The sequence below is a fragment of the Nilaparvata lugens genome, chromosome 8 (genome assembly GCF_014356525.2).
Source record: "Nilaparvata lugens isolate BPH chromosome 8, ASM1435652v1, whole genome shotgun sequence".
In the NCBI taxonomy this organism is placed as follows: Eukaryota; Metazoa; Arthropoda; class Insecta; order Hemiptera; family Delphacidae; genus Nilaparvata; species Nilaparvata lugens.
The window spans coordinates 35,810,627-35,827,261 of NC_052511.1; the positions used below are offsets into that span (position 1 = coordinate 35,810,627).

At 33.9% G+C, this 16,635-nt stretch overlaps 1 protein-coding gene across 2 annotated transcripts in view; it reads left to right on the forward strand.

Moving 5' to 3' along the window:
- LOC111055944 overlaps positions 1-862 on the forward strand; it is an 86,727-nt gene extending 85,865 nt beyond the window's left edge. For both annotated transcript variants that reach the window (XM_039434649.1, XM_022343249.2), the window contains exon 2: positions 427-862. In XM_039434649.1, the coding sequence (XP_039290583.1) occupies positions 427-653 (227 nt within the window). In that variant the 3' untranslated portion in view covers positions 654-862. The remainder of the gene's footprint in view (positions 1-426) is intronic.
- The last annotated feature ends 15,773 nt before the right edge of the window (positions 863-16,635 follow it).

The window sequence follows — 16,635 nt, forward strand, 5'->3', positions numbered from 1 at the left end:
ATCACTCACAGTAATCTACTCATTATATCATAAAGGCCCGGTTGCATAAAAGCCGGTCAAATTTTAACCGTGATTAATTCCACGAGAACCAATCAGAGAAGGTATTTTTGATAAGACGGCTTCTCTGATTGGTTCTCGTGGAATTAGTCTCGGTTAAAATTTGACCGGCTTTTGTGCAATTGCAATTAGTTCCACGAGAACCAATCAGAGAAGGTCTTTTTGATAAGACGGCTTCTCTGATTGGTTCTCGTGGAATTAATCTCGGTTAAAATGTAACAGGCTTTTGAGCAACTGGCACAAAGAATCACAAACATCAAGTTCTTCGCATAGTTGAAAAATTTGTTCAAATTCTAAATTTTTCATTAGCATAGAAACAAATCTTGCATTTATTTCCATCTTTGAATGTTCGTTAATTTCTTGTTACAGACGATGAAAAAGACGTGCCAGTACCAGAGAATCTGGACATGATGAGTGCTATGCTGGAATCCATAATAGGAAGCAAAGACATCATGCAGATCCCCGATGCAGACCCGGAAGGCTTGGACAATTTGAAAGAGAGATGCATTTTTGGAACAAGAGTTTGCAATCTCCACTGCGTGGCCAAAGGCAAACGCTATGGCAGGTGTGTTCATGGACGTTGTGTTTGCTACTAGAACTGAATTACTTTTGTGAAGTAGAATTTACCATGAAATGTGTGATATTTACATTTTTTACATTCAATAAACATTGGTAATTTCATTAAAATACAGATATAAATGATTATTATCATCAATATTAATGTTGAATGTTCCCTGAATTTCGTAACTGGAACATCGTCGAAATTTTGTAAGTAAAGTTTGTAATAAAATTTTTAATTCTTCCACATTGTGATATTTATTAATTTATTGTTTCATAATCATTTTCCAATATAGTATTTTCGTAGGGCTACTGTTTTCAGGGCTGATTGTAAAATCATCATAAAAATATTTAGTATACCATTTTAAACTTCTTTAAAAGTTTCATAAACAGTACTTGTTATTTCTATGCTAATTGAATAAATAATTAGTTCATCAATTTTTGATATTTCTCCATAAGTTGTATATACTAGAATTTGTCAGCTTACCATCATTTTATTACTACTCTTATTATAGTGTGATTGGAGAGATTTCCTCGACTTATAAATCTGAATATGTGTTCACTTTTTTCAGGGAACAAGCAGTGACTATTGGCTTTGATTACTTTGTCATTTGCAGCATTTATATATATTTATATATAATATATATATATATATATATATATATATACATATATATATATATATATATAAAAATATATATATAGATTTCAATAATATCTAAATTGAAATGGAAATTATCTTCACATTGAAACGTTTCGTGGTTTCGATAGTAATATTGTAGGTAGAGCCTTTTTAAAGTAGGTTAAATCAGTGATAGAAAAATATCCTTCGACTACTGTACTCCTTCAGTACTCCTCTTATCTCTGGTTAAATGTAGAAAGAGTAGAATTTTGACAAATTTGTTCTTGTGGACTTTTGTAAGAAGACTTTAATAAGAACTCCAGTACTCTGGAGTTCTTGTACTGTGAATCGAGTTTTGGAAGAACGATAAGTTAGTTTCATGTTTTGCTGCTAGGTGTCGCTAAAGTGTCTTCAGGATACAGAGACTGTAGTCAGTCATATTATCACTGTACTCCATGAATTATCACAGAGATTGCAGACTGGGAACTTCAGAATTTTCATTGTATTTCTTTTGAGAAATAGAGAGGCTCTATATTTTATTGTATTTATTTCTATTTGCAGATGACAGAATTTTTATTTAATAAATATTTAATTCTATTGAACTTTGAGCTATTAATATTGTTGGGAACAAGTTCGTTTATAATCATTTTAAAGGTGATCTAGAGTTTGTTGGAACACCAAATGCGTACTTTTCCCCAGGCTAATTCTTTTGAAAATTGTATCTACTCATTCAGGCATTTAAACCTTCTATATCTACATACACTACCGGCTACCGGTTAAAAGCAACATCGAAATTTCCCAGCCAAAAATCACCTTTCCAACAATTCAACTGAAAGCATTCGAGAAAATATGCTAACTATTCTCAATTATTCCATTATACAACTTAATTAAGTTACTCAACAAGAGTATTTTACAAATATATTAATAAAATATTAACAATCATACAGATTATATAAGGAGTAACAAATATAAGAAATGTAATAAAACAGTACGGCCCCCTTTGTCTAAGATACACAGACCACCTTTTTGTGAGAGACACACAGCAACAAACTGCAATTACAGCAACAATACTCGAGTATGACCTGTAATTGTCATTTCGATTATTATTGGCATAACAAGCAGGAATAGTAATGATTGCTCTCAACGACATCATCTGAAAGCTAGCATTCAATTTGGAAACAATGAGTATGGTAATAATTGGAGAGTAATAATAATGGTGATAGTAATTGCAATTTGTCGAGAACAATAATTTGCCGTTTTCGAGGGAATCGTTCAAGATTTCTATTCCCATACATAGGTCACGAGTCACCAGTTAATTGGGGACCTATCACTTAGTCTTTTTCTATTCAATATGAATAATTACCACAATATCAACTTCTCAACTACACAAAAAGTGAAAAAAAAACTCATTATTCATAATAACAGAAATTCATAACAGACAAGAGACACCTGATTTAATTGTTACAAAAACGGTCTACGTTGATAATAATTTATTGTCAATTGCAAAAATTATTGACAGACAAAATAAGAATACTAATAAATTATCAATAATTATTTCAAAAACCAAATTTTCCATATATCTCCTAAACGTTTTGTGTATTCTTCAAAAAGAGGATAGTTTAAAATACAGTTTTCATCCAATCATAATAAGATATGTATTAATTTTGTTCAAAATCAGTAATCTATGATCGTGATATCTAGAGCGAAATAAAGATACTGAAAGTGATATTATCGAATGAAAAAACTGTTTTTTAACTATCCCCTATTTGAAGAATTCTCAAACTCAAGTGATTTCATCACTCAATTATTCTGATCCTCCAGGTGTGATGCTACCGTGAAAGAAATTGCATATTAATTACCTGCATAATAATATTTTGGCAAATATGTCAAGTCCTCGACACATCTGCTCTATCATAGAGAAAGCAATCTCTCAAACATGCATTAACGACCTCGCTACTTTAATTTGCACTTTAAACCGTCTTCCTTTGTTTAATCTCTTCTTACTTTCTATTGTACGCCGTATTCTCCTTTTCCTTCATAGATTATCTTCTCCTTTTCCATATAAAATCTGTTTTTGTTTCTCTCCACCACATTTTACGTCTTCTTGTGTTTCCTTTTCTTTTGCTACTTCGTTATCGTTCCTGTATCAATAAAATAATCATAATCATCCTATGCTCGTTATTTTTTTCTCTCTCACTCTCTTCTTTCTCCTGTATACGACATGTCTCTCCTTCATTTTTCATTTTCGCTCTCCTGAACAGTTCCCTACTTTTTCTCTTCTCCTCTTTCTAATCTTATCTATTTTGTCCTTTTTATCTCCCTGCTTCATCTCTTATTTTCTCTCTACATTCCATCTCTTTTTATGAACTTAACCCTTTCTTTCCCTTCATATTCTTCTCCATATTCTTGCATAAATTTTCATATATTATTCTTTCTTTATTGATTTATACAATGAGTACATCATCAAAATGATAGGGAGGGAAGAAATAAGGCAACCTTGTGCTATCCCCGTCCCAAATTTAGATAAGGTTAGACATACGGTTAAAATAGGTTAAGTCTTGTTGTTGTTTACTTCACAAAATTTTCAGTCCCACATACTAATGCACTTCCATCTTCTTTATTTTTTTCAACTCATCTTCCTCTCCTCATCCACTTTCTTTCAAGATTTTTCTACTTATATCACTTGCATCTTCACATGCAATTTGACTCTCCACTTACATATTTTTCCAAAAATAATGTTCTACCTTATTCTCATCTGTGAAACCCTTCATAACCCCTGTATCCTCTTCCACTCGTCCAACCACTACTTCCTCATTCTTGACATTTAATTTCATCCCTACTTTTTCAATCTTATTTACATCCCTTTTTCAATCTTCTTTTTACCCTCTTCTTCCTATATATTCCATACTTGCTGCCTCCAATCTTCTTCATATTTTCTGTTTCTCACTTCCAATTTCTCATCTTCTCCCTCTTCAAGTATCCTATCTAATCATTCTTAATCTCCCCTCCTCCCTTATTCATCTTCATCTACTTTCTTCTCCACCTTTAAATTCATTCTTTCCCCTCAGTTTCGCCTGATTTACATTCTCTTTTACAAGTCACCTCCTCCTTCTTCTTCTTCTTCTTCTTCTTTTTCTTCTTCCCCACCTTCTTCTTCTTCTCCTGCTTCTTCTCCTGCTTCTTCTCCTCCTTCTTCTCCTCCTTCTCCTCCTCCTCCTCCTCCTCCTACTCCTCCTCCTCCTCCTACTCCTCCTCCTCCTCCTCCTACTCCTCCTCCTCCCCCTATGAATCCTAAGAATGGACATTGATATGTCCAAAGCTCCGCCAATTTATGTAGATGCATAACAATATAATAATTATCTATAGTTATTATATTACAAATTGCTTTTTCATATCATATACAGTTCAATAATTATTTTCTTAGTCTATATTATGTGAATTCATCTAAAATTTTGCTGTATTGTAAGCTATTGTATATAAGTGTATAAGCCAGTATAATTATATTGTAATCTACATAAATAAATCACTCAATCAATCAATCAATCAATCCTACTCCTCCTCCTCCTCCTCATTCTTCTTCTTTTGCTCCTCCTCCTCCTCCTTCTCCTTCTTCTTATTCTTCTTCTACTTCTTCTTTTTCTTTTTCTTCTTCTTCTTCATCTTCTTTCCCTTCTTGCTGTATCCGCCGGCGACTGTTTTACTCTCTTTAGCAGACTGGTCAGATAGCATCAACACGCGATTAAGGCCTTTGCAGTAGGGATGAAGGAGGTATTGTGGTTAGAAGAGGGGAAGGGGTCATCTTCACTTGACCTTGAACCAGTTGTGTGTCCTTGACAGCAGCAGCAACTGCACACATGATTTCAAAAGTGACCAGCAGCTTCAGTTATTTATTTGTCAACAGAAAGGTCGCATCGCATTTCATCTGCATTCGGATGATCCACGTGACATTCCAAGGTTCAGTTAGTCCTATCCTATGCTAATACTGTCAGGCTCATAGTTCTTAGGTTGGGTAATATATATGAAGAAAATTATTGGATGATCTACCTTAAATTCCTTGTCTCTCCAATACACTTATGTTATAAAACACTTGTATTATAAAAACACATTGGAGAGGCAAGAAATTTAAGGTACAGTAGTATGGGATATATTTTACTACTGTGTTCTATAATCCATGAGCTTTTGTGGACTTTATAATTCGACCAAAGCTACTGACTGAGTCTCCTCTTACAATGGAACTAGTACAATAATAAAGAAGAAATATTATCACTCTATTGGAAGTCGAAAAATCAGAAACTTTCATCGTATTGTGGAAACAAAAAATTACATTTATTTGTTCGAATTGTCTCTTCTATCCCTTACTGAATAAGTTCTAGCCTAAAGTAAATACCATTAGATGAAACTTGTATCATTTCTCATCTATTTCACTTTCTATGACGAACTGCTAGTTGATGATTCGTTTTTTGAACTTTTTCTACGAAACTACAGTCAAAAAACTTGACTGTAATGTCGTCAAAAATAGTTCAAGAAACGAATTGTATTATTTGTCTTCTCTTTCATGCTTTAGATGTGTCACTAGACCATTAGGGATCACTAGAATTTATTTCAGAATCCATAGCTCCACTTAGCTTCACTCTTGGCTCACTTGGAAAAGTTGTAATTTCAATATCCAATAATAATTTAACACATTTAACACTTGACTGTAATGAGGACTAAAAAGTCCTAACTCAGCCTAATGAAGATTTTTTCATTTCATTTCATTTTCAAAAAGGCAAATACGATAGAGTTTACTAATTTCTAATATGTGTTATCTATAGGCTACCCTGTGTGGGGACACTTGGATATAATAATAGGATAAAATATCAATATATAAATTTAAATATTATATGATGAAGAACATAAAAATTGAATATGATATTATATTGAAATAAATCAATATGTCAATTTACAATCAGATTGAATATAAATATTCATTTTGAATGAAAAAGACTAAGAAATTGTCAAAAACCACAGATTTATTGATACTTAGAAAGACCGGTTTCGGTTATTACACGTGATAGTTATTGATACTTAGAAAGAACGGTTTCGGTTATCACACCATTGTCAATCTCTGATAATCAATCAGAGTTTATCAGAGATTGACAATGGTGTAATAACCGAAACCGGTCTTTCTAAGTATCAATAAATCTGTGGTTTTTTACAAATTCTTAGTCTTTTTCATTCAATATGAATAATTACCACAATATCAACTTCTCAACTACACAAAAAATATTCATTTCAAACTTCCAATAATAACGAGGAGTTTGGAATAATCATCTTTCCACATTCTCTGGAATAAGTGACTCTGAATACGAAACACAACATGAAACTCCATTCTTTGTTAAGTCTATTCTCCATCTCCATAGTGGTCCACAACTCTACGAGCTTGAAGCAAGTAATAAATCCTTCCAAGGACAACGACAAATGACCCATAAGATGCATGCAACTTGCTTCTAAAGGCTTGCAACATAAGTTGCATGTCATGCAAGTTGCCACTAGAGTTTCTCATTAGAGGCATGCGACTTGCCACAAGAAGTATTTAAGTACCACAACAGGCATGCAATATGTTGCACTGCAGCATACGATGCATGCAACTTGCCACTAAAGACATGCAACATACCACTTGTGGCATGTAACATGCTGCACTGGAACATTGCATACATTCATGTCCACTAGGGGCATTGAACGTGCAACATATCCCTGCAAAATCACCTTCTATAAATTGCAAGTGGCATGCCTCACTTGCGGCTTGCAATATGCAGCTTGTGGTATTCAACATATTGTGGTATTAACAACGGTATGAAAGCGACTTATAGATTACAAGAATTATCAATTAAAACTGAACAAATTTAGTATTGTATTGAAACATCACTGCGAATCTATGCAAATTTCAAATAAAATAAAATCAGGTCAAGTTTTATTCAATTACAGCAGAATTACAATCATACAAAACAAAATCAATAATAGATAATCGAATACAGCACTGTTTGCTAAAAGATGAAATCATCTTGAATGAAAAAGACTAAGAAATTGTCGAAAACCACAGATTTATTGATACTTAGAAAGGCCGAATTCGGTTATTATACCATAATAAGGTGTAATAACCGAAACCGGTCTTTCTAAGTATCAATAAATCTGTGGTTTAACTCTGTATGAGTTTATCAATAACTCTGATGAGTTTATCAGAGATTGACAATGGTGTAATAACCAAAACCGGTCTTTCTAAGTATCAATAAATCTGTGGTTTTTGACATTTTCTTAGTCTTTTTCATTCAATACGAATAATTACCACAATATCAACTTCTCAACTACACAAAAAGTAAAATCATCTTGTTATCATTCATGTCTCAGACATTGCTTAAAATATTGAAAGATCAGTGATGAAGGCAACAATGGAATAGATAAGTCCAATTCATTCACCTTAAACCTATTCATTTCCACAGGTATATTTGAGGTTTTTTATAGAATTACAATACCCTTCATTTTCTGAAGATATTTTTGGACACTTGATTATGGCTACTGTTTGAATCCGGACATTTCTTCAGAAAATCATAAAGAGTTCTACTAATTCTATGAAAACGTTTATCATTCAAGTAATTTATAGTATCTTACGTCACAAGGACGGGAAGGGGCCTTTTGCAGGCGAGAATGATGTTTCTAGTCAAGGCGTTAGCCGAGACTAGAATTTCATCCGAGCACTGTAAAAGACATTCACGTCCAAGTAACGTTCACTATTTTTTGTCATAATAATCTAAAGAAGAATAATTGAGAAATAGAAAACATTAACTGCTTGTGCTGAAGGTGGAATGAATGCATTTATAGAATACATGCGCTGAAGGTGGTTTTTTGTAGCAGTTTAGCTGTTCCTATTTCGGAACTAGAAAACATACTCGACTGTAAATGAAACATATGGTTCCATTACAGTAGAGTGATTATGTTGTAATGAGAATCATATGTTTATTTGTTCTGCAAACAGCTGTTTACCGGCTTGATCTCATGCATGGAAAACAGCTGATATTGAATAACTATGACAAAAAAATAGTTATTGGAAAACCACCATAGATGTCGGCTTATCAGAACTCAAAATGTTCAGTGTGAAACTTATCTGATTGGAATTCAGGTAACTGAAACATATGGGTCCAGTTGCACAAAAGGCTGTTTAATTTTAATCATGAATAAATGCGTAAAGAGCCATCCAAGAGAGGTTTTTTTGTATAGAAGGCTTTTCTGATTGGTTCTCATGAATTTAATCTCGGTTAAAATATTTAACAGACTTTTGTGCAACATGTACATGAACGAAATGATAACTTGTTACTGTGATGTAATATGATATTATAAAAGTGATTGATAAACGTTTGAAAATTTACCCATAAGTTAACTCAGAGTTTGAAATCACAACAGAAGTATAAATAACTAGCCGTCAGGCTCGCTTCCCTCGCCATATCCGTGTAGCCAGGGGGCTCCGCCCCCTCGCTTCGCTCGCCTGCATTTTTCATTTGAGCATTTTTATCATATGCTAGGACGATCCAGTCGGGGTTCCAGACTAAACGTCTGGCTAAACGGATATGGCAAGCGAAGCGAGCCGGACGGCTAGTAATATAATATTCCCAGGAATAGCTCTGATTGAAGTAGCAGTGCCCAATCAATTTTTCCGCGATAAATGCATTTCAATCTTCAACTTGATGCCAACCTAACAGAGTCAACTCAACTTAATGCCAACCTGACAAAATTATTAATTTAGTTACCAGTTAACAACTGTTTCGAAGAGGTACTCTATCTAGATTATAGTTCTATCTTAACATATGGTATTTTTCAATTATAATTAAGGGAATAAGAAGAATATACATGCTAAAAGACGAACTTTAAACCCTTAAAAACCACCCTTAGAGTTAAAATATTGCCAAAAGATTTCTTAGTGCGTCTCTAAAGGGCCAACTGATCATACCTACCAAATTTGAACGTTTTTGGTCCGGTAGATTTTTAGTTCTGCGAGTGAGTGAATGAGTAGTCAGTCAGTCAGTGAGTGAGTGCCATTTCGCTTTTATATATTTAGATTTTCTGGGATTTCGTGTATGATATTGCTTAGTACAGTCAAGCAATAATCATCATTATAATACCATAAGACCATCACATTATAACAATATTAGATACTGTGATGGAAATCAATGAGCTGAAATGTACTACAAATCCTACAACAACCTCAAGATAAGAAAGTTAAATGATGTATTAAGTAATTCTGACGAGGGGAGAATCAAACACCTGTGCTATCAATTAGATAATATTGCCCCCTCCCTCCCAAACAATTCCTAGGGGGAAAGGATACCAATGACATTTCAAACTCGATTTGATTTCCTCTCTCATTCAACAACTGTGCACTGCCTAATTAAGGAGAGGAAAACAATTAAGATGGCGGACCGATAGAGAGATTGTGAATCAATAATGGGGCGATACTCTTTGTGAGTAGCATGTGTGTGTGTGTGTGTGTGTGCGGGCGCATAAGAGTGTGTGAGTTATATAAGTTCTGGTGAGTTACATAGTGAGACCGTAGAGATAGTATATAAATTTTATAGGCAGTGAATTTTATAGGTATGAATTTTAGTTTGATAAGACTATGTGTTTTAGTTACAAACAACTGAAACAAGATATTTAGGTATGACAATATTATTGTTTTGTGTGAAAATGGAATATACATTTAAATATAGTAAGGAACTCCTTACCAATATGTAATATATAGTAAATGTATAGTAAATATATAGTAAATATAGTAAGACTCCTTACCAATATTCTAAGGCCTTGTTCTCGGGTACGAAACATTTATCCGAAGATCATCTTTAAACTGTTCGAAACTCTTTAGTTACTCACTCAACCAGCACCCTCTTGTTTTTTCACTCACTATTTCTTTTTTCAACAATGACTGAACATATGGGAATGGAACTTTGCACAATTATCTATGACAACAAGATAGAGCTACAAAAAAAATATGACAGTAAAAATTCATAAAACAAAATGACGGCCGTGTGAGTAACTAAGGACTTTCAGGCCCGGTTGCACAACAGCCGGTTAAATTTTAACCGTGATTAATTTCACGAGAACCAACCAGAGAAGGCGTTTTTGGAAAGACAGCATCTCTGATGGTTCTCGTGGAATTAATCACGGTTAAAATTTAACCGGCTGTTGTGCAACCGGCACTCAGACGGTTTTAAAATTATATTCGGATATGATTTGTACCCAGGAACAATGCCCTACAATATTGGTGGGGAGTTTGGGAACACTCTGTACACAGAGAAAGGTAGCCTGAAGAAATAATTGAACAAATGTGACCTGAAGAACTAATGATATGGATGTTGGAGATAAGTGGACCGACAATTTAGGTGAGTTCCGAACTATGAGAAAGCAATTTCTAATGAATGAGGCAATTGAATAGTATCAGAGAAACGTGATCCGAATGGATCCTTGGAGTTTAATATATTATTCTTTATTCATTTATTCATGACATCAATCACAAATCTTGAAGCTTTTGTCAAAGATTTGTGGTAAAATATTTCTATCGAAATACAACATGATGGAAAATACAATGATATCAATAAGAATTTGAATAAGCTGAATGAGTGTGTAGGGAAAAGCAAGAGTGAATAATATTAATCTAGAATCAAGCTTAGGAGCTATAAGAAGAAAATGACAATTGAAAATGGAACAAATATTCTCACAAGTAAATAAACGCTGAAATACACTGAAACAATTATGTGATTCGTTTAGTGATGAATGAATCAAGACGACTAAGAAGTATAGCAAAAAGAAGAAAGAGAAGACTAATCATAAAAAGAAGACAATGAAGGATATGAAGAATGAGAAAAAGAGAGAAAGAAGTAGACGAAGAAGGAGGAGGGAAGCAGCGGAAAAAGAAGAAAAAGAGGAAGAAGAACAACGACAACAAGAAGAATGAAACAAAGTGTGAGCTCTGTAACGATTGGATTAGCAAATTGTGTCCCGAGGCTACGACTATAGCCATAGTCGGTCTCTTTGATTGGTAATAATCCAGCACATCAAGTTTATACTACTTGGTCATCGTCTGGAGGTCTGTCCTCTGGCAACAATTTGATGACGAAGAAGAAGGTGTAGAAGAAGAAAAGAAGGATGAGGAGGAGGAGGAGGAGGTGGAGTGGCGGTGGGTTAGGATGACGATGAGTAGTGGACGAGGAGGTGGAGGAGGACGAGGTTGAGCAGAATCAGGTGGAGAAGGAGGTAGATGATGAGGAGGTGGTGGAGAAGAAGGGAATGAGAAGGTGCAGTGGTAGAGTGGATGAAGAGGAGGAGGAGAAGGACGAGTAAGACAAGAAGAGGTAGATAACCGTTGTGGCGAAAGTGGAGTCGTTAGTCCGGCTCAAAAACACGGCTACTGCTGCTCGAAAGAACAGCAAATACTACTATTACTACTTGATAGGAATCTGAGAGAAGGTGAGAGAGAAGACGAAGACGAAGAAGAAAAAGAAGAAGAAGAGAAGAAGAAGAAGAGAAGAAGAAGAAGAAGAAGAAGAAGAAGAAGAAGAAGAAGAAGAAGAGAAGAAGAAGAAGAAGTGAAGTTGCTATTAGCGACCACGTGATTGGTTGTCAGGAACGTGTCGAGCGAAACTTATAATATTGGCGGACAGTCAATCAGTGCGAGAAGTCAATCTGCTGCAAAAGCCTTCTATGATTATATGCACCACTGGTTGTACGACAGAATATACATGTTGATTTATATACTTTAAGATCGATGTGGAGACGGCTATATGAACAATTCAGATCCAATAGAATGAATGATTTTCAGACAAACCTTACAAGCCTTGAATTGTGTCCATATAAGACCGAATTTTCATGAAATCAATGAAGGTTATTCAAAGTCAGATCATTATGTCGAGTTCAAACTGGAATGATGTCAATCAGAGCCTGGAATAGATCTATAAATATTTGAAATAGATCTAGAATCACGTAAGATCTGGAATAGCTTCCATAAGCCCAATTTTCCATTCAGAAAACCTTTATATATATGATCCCTTTTTACGAAGTCCATTAAAGTAATATACTGTACAATCGAATCGTTTGTTGAGTTCGAATCTGAATGATGTCAATCAGAGCATGGAGTAGATCTAGAAAGATCGGAAATACATCTAGAATCTCGTAAGATTTGGACTAGTTCCCATAAGCCCAAATTTTCATGGGTTGAGACCATCAAAACCTTTATAATATTATGAAGATATATATCTTATATTATAAGATCCTTCAGGGAATCTTTAGGCTGTGCAAAGGCTAAAGATAGACTTTCTACTTGTGATATTTTTCGATTTGGATATCACCAAGCTATCAAAAGTTTTCTCAGGAAAACATTTTTTTCGATCATTACTTTTCGAGATATGAGCGCCCAAAGTTTAAATTTTCGGGACAGAACATTCCAAATTCGGTAAGAGTTAGGAAGTTATACGATTTAATAAAAATTACCAAAAATAACTTTTAGTTGTGTTATTTTTGGTAAATTGAATAACTTTCTCAAAAATTGATATTTTTAGAAAAATTTTCTTTTACTAGATCAACAATACCTAGAATCTATCCTCTAAATCTCAGCGACTTATCGCTTACCGAATTTGGAATGTTCTGTCCAAAAAATTAAAACTTTAGGCGCTCATATCTCGAAAAGTAATGATCGAAAAAAATGTTTTCCTGAGAAAACTTTTCAATTTTGATAGCTTGGTGATATACAAATCGGAAAAGTTTATTTTTAGCATTTGCACAGCCTTAAGATCCTTAGGGGATTCTAAGATCCTAAGGGTTTCTTAAGCGATCCTAAGGTTATAGTCTAAGAGCATTCATACACGTTGAAGTTATTGATAAGTAGAAACTTTGATGTCATTTGATTATGATGAATGATGTCAATCAGAGCCAATAGACGTTTAGGAAATTCAAAGGAACTCTATATTTTCAATAATATACACCAAATTCATTGGAATTATTTGGACAACAGTAAATATCATCGAATGATCTTTATAAGTGACCCACTGGCAAAGTAGCCTACTTTTCCATTTTAATGCTTATAATTTCAAACTATCCCCTTGAGAATACAAGAAACATACAATTAGATTCCAATAATCAGATTATCACATTGGAAATGAAATTATAATTCCCAGTAAAAGGAGACCTTGATGATCCTATGGGAGGATCAATATCATTATGAATTGCCTGGAGATAAACACTTTCCAGTTATCGTTCATGAAATAATTTACAAAAAACAACATGTTTACTGTTCATAACTAGAATCCAAAATCAACAAACATCAAACGAATTCCAATAAACTAATTATAATCATAATTATATTACATGTACACAGCCATGTAAACTTGAATCCAGGAATTTAGAGATACCAATACTGAACAAATTCCTGATAACTGATTATAAAGGAACATAGTTCATAGTTGAGCAAGTCTAGTATGACTGGACACAGTTAGCAATTTGATGAAAATAATGTGTACTGAATATTGAAGTCAACAAATTCCGGTTTTATCAATGATTCTAGAGCTGAGTCATTGTTGATGACAAGATTTGGGAAGCAAGTTTGACAACTATGTGGAAATTGCTACAGTTATGAATGTTGTTGGGAATATATTCAAAAATATCATTCATCAATTTATCACATACGTGTACAATTACTTGGCATGAGGAAAGGCACATCTTACATGTGAATATATTTCGCTTGGAGCTTTCAAGCGTTTATTGCTTGGTTGAAGAGTCTTTATTGATTTATCGATCATTCACATTCTGATTTGTTGCAACGAAATTGATGAAGTTGAATGACAGTTTCAAATATTAGAGCATCATTATAAAAGTAATGACAATGCTTGCTCTCTTCTCACTTGACAATGTTCTCAGACAGTTTCAACTCCGGATGAACTGTATCTCAATGTATTTCAACGTTAGACACATAGGAACCGTCTAACACAAAATCAGAGTTGTATTACATTATCTTTGCTTTTGAATTGAGCTTTGCTACTATGCTATTACCAGGCTATCACCCAATTTCATTTTTTCATTCTAGGAAAATTACATGCTTTGAAATATAGTTCAATAAAAATTGGAATTTCCTCGGAAGCCTTAGATTCTACAGAGCCTTGACTTCAGATACTGTTGGTGAGATGTAGTGATATTCATCCATAATGAAACACTGCAGTGTTGCCTTCCGACAGTCGCGCTGTTGTAAAAAGTACAACAGTGTCAGTTTTTTTGCTGTACAAAACTATTGAATGAGGTTGGTGTCAGTGAATGAGTCACCTTTGCATTCCAAAACTTTCTCCCCATCACTCCATTGAGCTGCAGTATCAACCGAGCAATGGTTCAGTATTTAGGTGCCATTTAGTCGCGACAGTGCATAAGTCGCATAAGTCTAGTTCATACTCGTGATATTACTAGACAACATTCCAGTGATTCACTACAGAAATTTTTCAAGGAGCTAACCTGAGAAATTGTTTTAATTTTTTATGATGTGAAGGGAATTTGTTGAGATCATTCAGGTCCTCAGCTAATATTAGCTAATAAGTTAACCCAACTCTGACATTTAAATTTACATATTGGCGTGGTTCAACTTCATATTCTATGAGTTTGAGAGCCCAATGCCAGTTCCAAACCATAGCTTGATCAAATGGGAATTCTTCGGGAGCCTCTGATGTCACAGAATTTTTCTAGAGGGAGTAGAAATGTAAGGGATGTAGTTTTAGGCTACATACTGTGATGAATCTTTCAAATAGATCTCATGAGAAGAGAGAAAAATTGTGATTACCTTTTAAAATGAAAGAATTTGCTAAAGGAATAGTTAGCGACCGAGCGATAAAGCTTACTTATCAGTAACTGTATATTAGATAAGAGTACCGCTCTGTACCGAATATTTTCTAGAAAAATTATTCAATAAAATTATAATTATTCTGCAATAAAGCACCGAATTATTTACGAACTGCTCATTGAATTTGAGGTTACACTTTGTTACTATCGATCAGATTTTTTTAAAACAGTTCGAACGCAGCTGACTGATTCAAAGTATTGTCAAATGTCATGCTGGCTTCACGCAAGGTATAATATCATTCCTAAAAATTATAAAACTATCAATAAGGGACCAAGAATTTCGAATAAAAAAAAAATAAAATGTATGTATTATCGTTGAAATTATTTATTATTTAAGAAATTATATTATATGTCAGGTCTTATTGTAACTAACTAGGTCATAGCATGAACAGTATATTATTGATAAAACGGCAGAAATTAATTATAACAGTCTCAAACCTAATAAAAATTGTATAAGAATATTAATTTATTAATGATTAATTCAACTGAACCACATGGTAATTAAATCTCTTTGGCAAGCCTAAGCCAATCATAGTGCATAGAAATAGCACCAAAAGGTGATCGTTTGAAAGCAACACATGTTAATCTACTATCAGACAACAAACCTGCCTTATCATATACGCTAGCACATGTACATTGTATGAGAGGAACTATGTCTAGAAGATTAAGCAGTTTTAAGATTTACATAAATTGAATTATTATTGTAATTAAAGGAATTATATTCTACTGCTTGCCACTGACGTCATGTCTACGTCACAATCGTTCTACCAATGGCAAATTTTCATGCAAATTATTACATCGAGATTCTCAGAAGAAAGGTCTAGCCAAGAAGCTTAGAGAAAAAAGACAGCACTTCCCTTTTGAAATCCTCACCGTTCAGGTCTCTTTATAGTTACCAAGACCTATTTGTAAAATTTTCGTTCGATTTTATATGTTTTATTTGTGAGCCAATATTTTAGGCCAATCTATTTGTTATTTGTAATTTTGTATTCATCAATCGATAAATTTAAAAGTTTAAAGTAAATTATCCCTTAATTAATTTGGTGAAGGAAATATTAAATTAAAATTCCCCACGTGCTGAAACCGAAGCCTGGACCCGCTGCCGATCAAACGATTTTTGATCTAAAGAAGAAAACTACGACCACCAAGGAATTTCACGTGAGTTATAAGTTTTAAAAGGGGCCCCAATCTACGCTTCGAAAATATTTCAGTGCAGAAACATAAATTTTTCTTCGTTAAATTTTTGGCCACGCCGACAAGCGCTTATTAGTTGTTAAGAGCCTAGAACTTGTTCAATATTTAATTTACACGAACTTGTAGTTGATTAGCTATCCTCCGCTGCCAGAACCACGACCCCGAGCATTTTAAAAATATTTTATAATTCATTTTTTCACTATTTTTTCAAAACTGTTAAACTTTATCAATTGTAAAATTCTGTCGAATCATGCATGGTATCATGCAAGCACAAGAAAATTTTTAACTCTTTTGTTAATGCTAAATTA